This window comes from Aptenodytes patagonicus, chromosome 3 (genome assembly GCF_965638725.1).
Source record: "Aptenodytes patagonicus chromosome 3, bAptPat1.pri.cur, whole genome shotgun sequence".
NCBI classification, from domain to species: Eukaryota; Metazoa; Chordata; class Aves; order Sphenisciformes; family Spheniscidae; genus Aptenodytes; species Aptenodytes patagonicus.
The window spans coordinates 56,337,547-56,348,443 of NC_134951.1; the positions used below are offsets into that span (position 1 = coordinate 56,337,547).

General features: G+C 51.1%; 1 protein-coding gene across 1 annotated transcript; it reads left to right on the forward strand.

The window, feature by feature from the left end:
• Positions 1-2,417: 2,417 nt before the first annotated feature.
• Positions 2,418-6,323, forward strand: MARCKS (myristoylated alanine rich protein kinase C substrate). The gene is made up of 2 exons (XM_076333446.1): positions 2,418-3,093; positions 4,285-6,323. Exons 1-2 carry the CDS (start codon positions 2,995-2,997, stop codon positions 5,071-5,073), a joined length of 888 nt encoding a protein of 295 aa, XP_076189561.1. The 5' UTR covers positions 2,418-2,994; the 3' UTR covers positions 5,074-6,323.
• The last annotated feature ends 4,574 nt before the right edge of the window (positions 6,324-10,897 follow it).

The following is a 10,897-nucleotide window of genomic DNA, read 5'->3' on the forward strand; positions in this document are numbered from 1 at the left end:
AGGGTTTGGGTTAGAAAGCAGAGATAACTGTCCAGGTTGTAGTGCACTGGGACTGACAGAAGGAGTGTACATACATTCCAAATTTCCTGCTTGTCCAGAGACTCTACAGAAGAACTTGTGAAACTAAGCATCAAGAATAACATCAGTCAAGGCTTTTTCTTTTTTTCTTTTTTTTTCTTTTAAAGTTGTAAAACATTGAAATGGTTGAAAAACATATCAAAAGCATAATGCAAAGCACACGCCGTCAAAACTCCCACAGTCATTCTGTGAAATTTTTCAGTGACACTACTCTGAAATTCAGATGTAGCTACGGTGGAAAGTAAACTGCATATGCCCATGCAGGTGAAGTTGCGTATACCCGTGCAAGGTGGACAGATGACTTTTGATACTGCTTGTGAAGTCCTGTCACGGTCTTCCAGCAGGTCTTCTCAGGTGATCTGTTACATCAACCGGTGTAGAAAAACACCAAGAACAATCACGATCCGCTTAATATCCAGATTAAAAGGAGCCGAGAAAACACTACGCGTGGAGTCCCCGTGGGAAGCGGAGGATGATCACGAAGAAGGAAGCTGTCCGGCGGTCCCTGCCCCACGGTCGCGCTGCCGTCACGCCGCAAAGGTGACCCCTCTGCATCTCTCTCCATCCCCTTCTGCCGCCGGTGCCCTCTGCCGTGCACCGCTCCCCCACGCACGCCCCGGGGGGGCGGCGGCAGGAGAGGGTCTCCCGGAGAGCGGCTCCCGCCACCGCGGCCCCCGGCAGCGGCCGCCGCGGCGACCCCGGCCCCACCCGGCCCCGCCGAGCCCAGCCCCGCAGCGGCGGGGCCGGCGGCCGCAGGTGACGCCGGGGCGGGCAGGGCCGCCCCCGCCCCGCTCCCGGCCCCGCCAAGGAGCCCCCGCCGCCCCCCGGCCGTCGCCAGGGAAACCGCCCGGCGGCGCGGCGCCGCCGAGGCAGCACCGGGGCGCGGCGGCGGCACCACCGGCACCCCCGCCCCGCCGTGGGCGTTCACCCCGGCGGGGCCACAGGCCGCCCCCCGCGCCGGCTCCGGGGGCTGCGCGGCCGCGGGTGGGGGGGAGCCCCGCGGGGGAGCGGGAGGCCGCTGCGCCGGGTTCAGCGGGGCGGGCGGCGGCGGCCGAGACAAAGGGAGCGGCGGGCAGCGGCGGCTCTCGGCGGCGGGGGAGCTGTGCGTGAAACGCGGCGGCGGGGAGGGAGAGGCTCCATCCCGCCCCCCCAAAAGACCCAAAGGCCCCTTCTGCCCCCAAGAAACGAAATATTCCCTTGAGCGGCTGAAAGTAACCGGCTGCCCTCGCCGGGGTGACTGCAAGGCGGCGGCGGCCGCACAAAGCCCACCGGCCCCGGGTAATCCGCGGGGAGAGGAAGGTGGGCGGCTGGGCCGAGCCTCCCCGCTCCGCAGCCCTTCATTATCGGAATAATTTTAACATCCTCGTTTATAAACAAGAGGCGTTTGGGGGAGATTACCCGAGTTCGGGAAACGATCGTGCTGACGCTCGCTTCTGCTCCTTAAAAGGGGGGGGGGGGAGGGGGGTGTCGGGGAGGGGGAGTCTGGGCCGGCCTTTCCCCGCACCGCGCCGCGGAGGGAGCCCGCCGGCTCCCCACACACGCCGCCCCCTCCCCCGAGGAAGGAAACCGATCCGATCCGTGGTGTCTCACCCACCCCATCGCTGCTCAGCGCTCGAGATCACCGTTAATTCGCCTGCATTAGTTTCGGGTTACACCTTATTCGAGGGTTTAAATTCAACGTAAATAGGCGTTCGGGGCTGGGGTTTGGGAAAGCGCAAACGTTTCCCCGATAATGCCGCTTCGCCCACTACTTGAGCGCATGGAAACGTAATCTTGAAACGGGTCACCGCCTCAGAAAATACTTTAAAAACACAAATCAGGACTAATCAGACAGCAGAATTTAATTAGAGCCGTAGGCTAATCACAAAATACTTTATTCCAAGCCAATATCGCCATGGGGGAGGGGTCCGTTTCTGCTTCGGCAGCGGCTCCTGCCGCCGCCGCTTTAGCGTTCGCAACATCTGGCCTACAGACCTACTAATTTCGACTCGTGATCTCGTTTGGCGAAACCCGATCTACGTGGTTCAAATACCTTCCAAATTGGGGGCGATTTAACAATCGCGACCAATTAAACCCAGGGAAGAAAAGGAAAAAAAGCTAAAGGGGGGGGGGGGGGGGAAGGCAGCAAATCCCCTCCTTCCCTCTCCCCCCGCCCCGGGCTCGCACACACTATCTGTTGCTCTCTCACGGCGGCAGCGGGTGGGGGCGGGCGGCGGGGCCGGGACGGACTCGCACTCGCACTCGCACTCACACTCGCGCTCACCCGCACGCCCCTCGCACCATTGTCCCTGCCCGCCCGCCCCGCTTTACTGGGGTGTTTTGTTCGCTCCCCGGCGCGGAGCTCCGCGCGCCCGCCCGCGCCGCGCCGGAGCGGCACATTCATTATCGGCCGGGGGCTGATTTCAAACCGCTGCCATCGCGGCTCCATTGTTCGCCGGGCGGCCAGGCCCCGCCCCCCTTTGTGTGGCGCGGCGGCGATTGGCCGGCGCCGGGCGGAGGGCTGCCGTCACCGCTCGGGAAGCCCATTCATCTGTGCACTTGGGCGTTGGACTCCGCATCTTATTAGCAACCAGGGAGATTTCTCCATTTTCTCCTTGTCTACAGTACGGCTACAAATCTGGGATTTTTTATTACTTCTTTTTACTAAACTTGGGCTCCTTTTTTTTTTTTTTTGCTCGACTTTTTCCTCCCTTTTTTTCCCCTCCCTCCTGTGCTGCTGCTTTTTGATCTCTTCAACTTTAAATTTTTTAAAAGGAGTGCATTATAATCGGTTCTGTTCTCTCTTCTCTTTTTTTTTCCCCTCTGGTGTGTGTGTGTGTTGCTGCTGCTGCTGGTCGCCCAGTATTTATACCAACCCAACGCTCTTTGTTTCCCCTCCTTTTGGATCTGTTGAGTTTCTTTGTTGAATAAGACAGCATGGGTGCCCAGTTCTCCAAGACCGCTGCGAAGGGCGAAGCCTCCGCCGAGAAACCCGGGGAAGCAGTGGCTGCATCTCCATCCAAGGCGAATGGACAGGTAAAAAAAAAAAAAAAAAATTTAAAAATATTAAACCTACTCCTTTTTTTAATCTAACTTCGACGGACTCTCTTTCGCATCCTGTTTAATTCTTCTTCCTTTGATGCCCCGGTGGCACATTCAATGGAGAATACGGTCGATCCTTTTATCTTTGCAACTCGAGGCAAAGGAATAATTTATTTTGTTTAAAACGGGCTCGGCTTTGAATGATTTGTTCCTTTATCTTTCCTGCGGGGGGGGGGGGGAGGGAAGGGGGCACATCTTTTTTTTTCCTTTTTTTTTTTCTTTTTCTTTTTAATCCCTCCTGTATTATGGTGAAGTGTCCCAATGGCTCTTAAACGGAAGGATCTTATACCGCTCGGCTTTTCTGCCCGCTTAACCTCCTTCTCCCGAAGACGCTCGGTGACTAGCGCGAAACGCCTCTCGTGGTGGCAGGATGGCTGTGTAGTAGCGGGGGCCGGAGCCGCCCGGGCTGGGGGCTCGGGGCTCGGCGGGAGCGCGGCGGCGGGCAGCCCCCTCGGGCGGGAGCGCGGGGCAGGGGCTGCGCCGCCCACCCCGTCCGCGGCAGCTCCGCCGGGGGATCGGCAGCCGCGGGGCACGGTTTTCTGTCACACCCCCCCCCCCCACCCCCACGCGTGAGCCGGCTGCCGGGCTGGCCGTGCCCCCGCTGCCCCTCGCAGCAGCAGCGGCGGCGTTGCGGGCGGGCACCCCCCGCCGCCCCCGCAGCTGCCGCCCGGGACAGCCAGCCGCGCTCCGGGCGCCTGAAAGATGCAAATACGGGGCGGGGGGGGGAGGAGGGGCGGGGGCGCCTCGCCGCACCGCCCGGGTGGAGAGGGGCAGCGGCGGGCGGGGGGCCGGGGCCGGGCGAGCTTTGTTAGCCTTCCCCGCCCCGCGCCGCCGCCGCGGCTGGACGGGGCGCGCCGGGGGCGGGGGTGCGCGGCGCCGCTGCCGCTGCGTGGAGCCGCGGCGCCCTCTGGCGGCCGCCGCCCGTCCCGCCCGCCGCTGGGGGCGCCCGCCGCGGCCCGGCCCGGCCCTGGCGGCGGGGGGTGGCGGATGGCCCGGGGGTTTAAACCGCGGAAGCAGAAAGCGGGCGAGGAAAGGCCGCTGGGCGGGGAGGGCGGCGGCGGTGGTGGTGCCCCGTGTCCCCCCACCCTCTCGGCCCCGCCGGTAACGCCCGTCGCTGTCTTGCAGGAGAACGGCCACGTGAAGGTGAACGGCGACGCCTCCCCCGCGGCGGCGGAGGCGGGCAAGGAGGAGGTGCAGGCCAACGGCAGCGCGCCCGCCGAGGAGACGGGCAAGGAGGAGGCGGCCTCGTCGGAACCCGCCTCCGAGAAGGAGGCGGCCGAGGCGGAGAGCACCGAGCCGGCCTCCCCGGCGGAGGGCGAGTCCTCCCCCAAGACTGAGGAGGGCGCGACCCCCTCGTCCAGCAGCGAGACCCCGAAAAAAAAAAAGAAGCGCTTTTCCTTCAAGAAGTCCTTTAAGCTCAGCGGCTTCTCCTTCAAGAAGAACAAGAAGGAGGCCGGCGAGGGGGCCGAGAGCGAGGGCGGCGCCGCCGCCGCGGCGGAGGGCGGGAAGGAGGAGGCGGCGGCGGCCCCCGAGGCGGCGGGCAGCGAGGAGGGCAAGGCCGCCGCCGAGGAGGCCTGCGCGGCCGCCGCCGCCGGCAGCCCCGAGGCGGCGAAGGAGGAGGCGGGGGACTCGCAGGAGACCAAATCGGACGAGGCCGCCCCCGAGAAGGCGGCGGGAGAAGAGGCCCCGGCGGCGGCGGCGGAGGAGCAGCAGCAGCCGCCGCAGCAGCAGCAGCAGCAGGCGGCAGAGGGGAAGGGGAAGGCGGCGGAGGAGGCGGCGGGCGCCGGCGCCGCCACGAGCGAGGCGGGCAGCGGCGATCAGGAGGCGGCCCCCGCGGAGGAGCCGGCGCCGGCGCGGCAGGAGCCCCCCTGCGAGAGCAGTCCGGAGGGACCCGCCGCCGAGTCGGCGGAGTAAGCGCCGCCGCCGCCCCTCGCCGACGGACTTTTCTTCCCCCCTGTTTGTTTGTTGGAGTGGTGCCAGGTACTGGTCTCGGAGAACTTGTCTACAACCAGGGATTGATTTAAAAGATGTCTCGTTTCTTTTTTTTCTCTCCCCCCGCAGCTCCCATCTCAAATCGTTGTGTGTTGCCGCCATTCCAACGGGCGGAGGGGGGCCCCCCTCCGCCCTCCTCTCCCACCCTCTATATTTTCGGGGTTTTTTTTGGTTTTTTTTTCCATCAGTATTAATGTTTTGTTTTGGTTGGTTCGGGTTTTTTGTTTTGTTTCGTTTTGGGTTTTTTCATACTTTGCAGCTCTCTTCATACTATAAAACTTTTCCCGATCGGTCTATGGACGTGCCCATATATGAAGGAGATGGGTGGGTCAATAAGGGATATCAAATGAAGTGACAGGGGCCGCAGTGGGGAACCCGGGGCGCGCAGCCCTTGCCGGGAGCGCGCCCCGCCAGAAATGATGTAAGGGGTTAGTCTTTTTTTTAAAAGAAAGTTATTACGATGTATTTTGTGAGGCAGATGTTCTATAAGGTTTACAACACTACAAGTCTTGATTAAGAAGGAAAGGAAAAAGGAAAAAAAAAAAAATAAAAATCAATACCCAGATAAAGAGATCATAGTCTTAGGAATTCATTTAAACCATAGGAACTTTTCACTTATCTCATGTTAGCTGTATCAGTCAGTGATTAAGTAGAAATACAAGTTGTATAGGCTTTATTGTTTATTGCTGGTTTATGACCTTAATAAAGTGTAATTATGTATTACCAGCAGGGTGTTTTTAACTGTGACTATTGTATAAAAAAACAAATCTTGATATCCAGAAGCACATGAAGTTTGCAACTCTTTCCACCCTGCCCATTTTTGTAAAACTGCAGTCATCTTGGACCTTTTAAACACAAATTTTAAACTCAACCAAGCTGTGATAAGTGGAATGGTTACTGTTTATACTGTGGTATGTTTTTGATTACAGCAGACAATGCTTTCTTTTCCAGTTGTCTTTGAAAATAAAGGAAAACTCTTCAGATGCAATGGTTTTTTTGTGTAGCATCTTGTCTATCATGTTTTTGTAAATACTGGAGAAGCTTTGACCAATTTGACTTAGAGATGGAATGTAACTTTGCTTACAAAAATTGCTATTAAACTCCTGCTTAAGGTGTTCTAATTTTCTGTGAGCACACTAAAAGCGAAAAATAAATGTGAATAAAATGTATAATTTGGTTGTCTTTCTTTTATGGATACTCTGGTAGCTTAAAGGGACTAGCCAGCATTGCCTAAATTGGTATAGAGGAAGTCATGTGTGCTGTTAGCAGTAGCTTTGAAAACTACCTTCCTAGATCCTGGACTCTGTAATAAATACTGTGCATCTTTTAGAGAAATTGGGCAGTGCACCAGGTAATACATAGGCTTTTCTGGCTCTAAAAAGAAGACTGGAAGGCAGTCTGGGCATGTACAGCGTACGATTCTCCTGTCCAGGCTCCATCTTGCTTTTAAGACCAGAGGTATCCAGCATACGAGAGTCTTGCCTCTTGAGGAAAACAAGATTTAATTCGAATTGCTTAGGGTGGGGCACTGAAATTCTTACGCCGAGTTGCTTAAAAATTAAGCTCTTGAACAGACAACGTCTTGGTATGCTGGTCCTATTTAGGTACCTAGACAATTAGCTTGAAAAACTTTAGCCTGGAGGGAGAAAGGGGGAATTAACGCTGCCATTCTGCTCAAAGTAATTAAAAGCAATATTCTCTTTTTTTCCTCAAGTGCTACTCCCAAGTACAGGTGAGTTACAAAACAGATTTCAAAATTTGTCTATAAAAATAATCACTTGGTGCTTGCCTTTAATTGTCAGGCTTTTTGGCTAATTTCCAGCATATTGCTCAGGGCATATTATGCCTTAATAAAACAGTGGGTTCATGCAAGAAAAGCAGCCAGTGGTATTTGGAGGGTGGAAATTGATTCAAGAAAGTGTTGCTTCTAAGTTTATAGGAGAAAGTTTAGTGTTACACTTACTTGCTTCCACCTAAATTTTCAGCAGAAACTCTTTGGAAGCAATTACGATTCATTTTATGAGAAAATGGCACGTTAGCACCTTGTTCCCTAAAGAACAAAGCCTAAACTGAATGAAGTACAGTAGATTTCCTGCTGAATGCATACTTTTTTTTTGTTTTTTTCTTTTTTTTCTTTTTTTTGATTCAGCTGTCTACCATTTTAACTTTGGCTTGTATGTACTCTAGTTGCCCTGGTATTTCTCTATAGCTTTAGAAATGTATTGAAACTATGCTATAATTGCTGAGGGACAAAAATAAATGGATGTAAAACAAGATCCTCCATACCAGTGTCATTCTTGGAGTACATGTGTTTGAAGTCTAGTGCATAACTGCTTTGCTAAGGGGTTTTTATAACATGGCTGTAAAAACCTGTTCTGAGACACATGATGTCTTGGCCATAGAGTCAATGTCTCTTTTTAATAAATATATATATATTTAAATCCAAGGTTTCTTAAAGAGAAGTCTGAATTTCTTCTTTCTTTTTTTTTTTCTTTGTCAAACTGTATGTGTACATACGAAGAAAATAATCGCTAGTGAAGTTCTTTTCCAGATTTTTCCCAACCTGCTCACCTCAAACTTTCATGTTCTTTCCTCGTTCAGCTGGTGGTGGTTTCTGAAGCGCTTCCAGTTCCTGGGGGTGCAGAATTGCTCCTGCCCCAGCAGCCGGGCTCCTGGCCTGGGGCTTCGTCATTCCATGGCTTGGCTTGACTTGAAATCTCTTTCCAAGTCTTAACACTAGTAGAGTGTCAAAAATACATCTTAAGAAGACCAGTTGTGTGGTCTACTCTTCTGGTCCCAGCGGTTGGGTGAGATTCGATGATGCCAGTTTTCCACTGTGCGGTTTAAGAAGGCAGGAATCAGAAAGGGTTTGGAATAGTGGAAATGGAGGAGTGTTGAGCAGCTTCCTCCTGCCAAAGAATTGTGCAAGAGCAAGGATTTCCTCCCTCAGTCCCCAAGGCGCTGAGTGGTCACTCCCGTGCAATTGTAGAACACCCTTATTTATGTACAAGGAGAACGAAGGGGCTAGGCGTTAGTGACTGGTGAGATGGTTAATCTTCTTACCGAGAAAGCTTTATGCCTTTGTTTTTATTGCATTTGGTTGCTGCTATGCCTCAGTGAAAATATTAATAAGTATTGTAATTTCAACAAATTCTCTCAGAATTCGAATGCATGTGACTTTAAAATGTGCGATTTCAAGCTGATTTTCCTATCTTGTGGGTTGCTGTGGTTCTTTTTAAGCAGAATGTTATTATTGCTATGAACAAGGTAACTTCTGTTGTGCTGAAACAATGTCATATTTTTAGGTAAAACTTACACCGGAATCTAATTTTGCCTGACTAGGGGCTCTAGAGATTTACTTCTTTTATGTTTATTTACTTAGACCGAGGCAACAGTCTTCCTTGTTCAGGGTCAAAACTCAGTCATACAAAAGTCCCTTCAAATTTCATGCCTATCTTGGTAATATCTAAAGTTAATTTCAGACTCTCCAAATCACAATGTCTGACCTCAAGTACTCGAGTTCTGTATCTGGTCCTGATAGTTATTAATGTGAAATTGTAGAGACTTTGCCTTCAGGCAAGGAAGCAAGGCAAGAAAAGGGAAAGGCAAGCTGGGTGAGGGAAATGGAGCCTAGGCTTTGCCTTCTGCTGGAGTGCGTTCCCCTTCCCGCTTGTGTACACAACCTCTGTATACCAATCAAGTGTCCACGTACCAACTTCTGACATACCTAAAAACTCCTGTTGGTTGTATTTATTTGATGCAAACGTTGCATATATGAGTATTTTACTCCTTTATTGTGAGGGAGGATGTTGTCTGTGTTTTAAGAAAGTTTTTTGTTATCTAATGCTGTTTGAAACAGCTAACTCTTAAACTTCACTTGCAGATGATTAGACAAAGATCAAAGGTTTTAACCTGCTTGGATTGTTCGGGTTTTTCTAAGTTGTAAGTCCTTTTATATTGCTTTTTTAAAAAAATCTAGAATAACATGCGTTCTAGTTTGAAGCTGTAATACCAGTTAATGGTTTCCTGCAAAATCAGTCCCGTGAATTCAGTCTTCACACTATTTGTATAGTAAAAGAGTAGTAAAAGGTCATCGTTGGTGATAGCCGACTCATTTCAGTGTTCGTTTGTTAGGTTTTAAGAGACTGAGGTAAAATGTGTTTTCCATAATGGTGTAGCTTGGTTGAAAGCATCCTGTTCCTAGGTTATGGCCAATTTTTCGACCCTGCTTAGGTCACTGGGGTAGAATGAAACAGGTACTTTCCTTCCTGGAGTATGCAGAAAGTGAAAATAGTATATTGTGTTTATAACGTACTGTAGACAGTGAGGTTAATTTGTCCTCTTTACAATTCCGGGGACCTCAGCTAATTGACAATGAATGGGAACTACTGCGATTGCAACCGAGTCCAGCAGGGCAGAAGCAAGCGGGCCAGGCAGCCTCCTGTTACTTGAATAAAGGAACGTAAGAGGTGGTGCTACGGTGAAGTACAAGGTTACTGAAAGCCTCTGTATTAGCTTGCCCTGGGGAGAGCCAGCGTGGTGGTGAGCTTTTAAGGCCTGTTGCTTGCTTGAGGATTTAGAAAGGGAAGCTGTAGCAGCGTGTTTCATGATGGGTTTACTGAGACAACTGTTGAGTTTGCTCTGAAGTGGGAACATTGCCTATTGGGAGGATCCGAGGAGGGTCAGCAATGGGATCAAAATGATGATTACAGCTAAACAGATGAGTGACCAAAGTGTTCACATACCGTGAATAAAGTAGAGAGTTAGGAATATGTAGATTTGGGCTATATTACTGGGTACACTTTCTATATGAAAGCAAGAGACGTGGCCTCAGAATGCCCCTATTTTAGGATATGGATAATGTTATCGGGTAGAGGTGACATAAAACTTCAGTTAATGCTTTCAGAACGTTTTGAAATCTTGAGGAGGGTTACAAGTATATTATTATTACTATTATTATTATTATTATTATTATTATTATTTTATTACAAGTATCTTTGCCCTCAGTCTTTGTTATAGGATGACATGTTTGTCCAGAACAGGACTACCAAGATGCCAGGTGAACCTGCAAGTTAATACTTGCAGTTAGAAAGACCCAAACAAGATACATGGAATATTAGTTCTCAAAGCTATGATGGCTATGGAATATTAGTTCTCAAAGCTATGATAAAGCGGCAAAGACATTATTCAGTTAAAAGGGGGGGGGGGGTTTCTCTTTTTTTTTTTTTTTTTGTGCCTAACAAAGTTCTGATTTCAGAACAGCACTATGGGGAAGCATTGCTGGTGGTGTACACGTCATTATCACCTAGTAGGTAAATTTTCCAGAGCTTGGGATTCTTAGGTTAATTCTTGTGGCCATGTACATGATAACCTGCACTAGAAGAGCACTGGAGAGGAATTGTTTTGAGCCAAGCAACGCTACCTTCTGAGGTCCTTTCCAGCACCACAGCTGATACCATTGGTAATAAAGTATTTGATAGTTGCTCTCAGCGGAGACCACGGTGACTAGAGATTTATTTTTAGGTACAGCCCAAACTAGACTCTGTCTCCTGAAATTCACAGCTTAGCTTCTAAAAAAGAGAGAGAAAATAAAATACCTATGAATCTATCGGTTAGGGAAATCGTACTTGCTGAGTAGCTGTAATAGCTGCAAGAAGTGACTTGCTAGCCTATATTGGAGTAGTTCTCTCTCTGAAACTTGGTACGTAGACCCACCTGAATATTTTGAATTAATTTGATAACACAA

What these genes read in the sequence shown, in the direction of transcription:
- MARCKS (XM_076333446.1), top strand. Translation starts at nt 2,995, where the DNA reads ATGGGTGCCCAGTTCTCCAAGACCGCTGCGAAGGGCGAAGCCTCCGCC. An exon ending in CATCCAAGGCGAATGGACAG is followed by an intron (nt 3,094 to 4,284) that starts GTAAAAAAAAAA and finishes GCTGTCTTGCAG; the next exon opens with GAGAACGGCCACGTGAAGGT.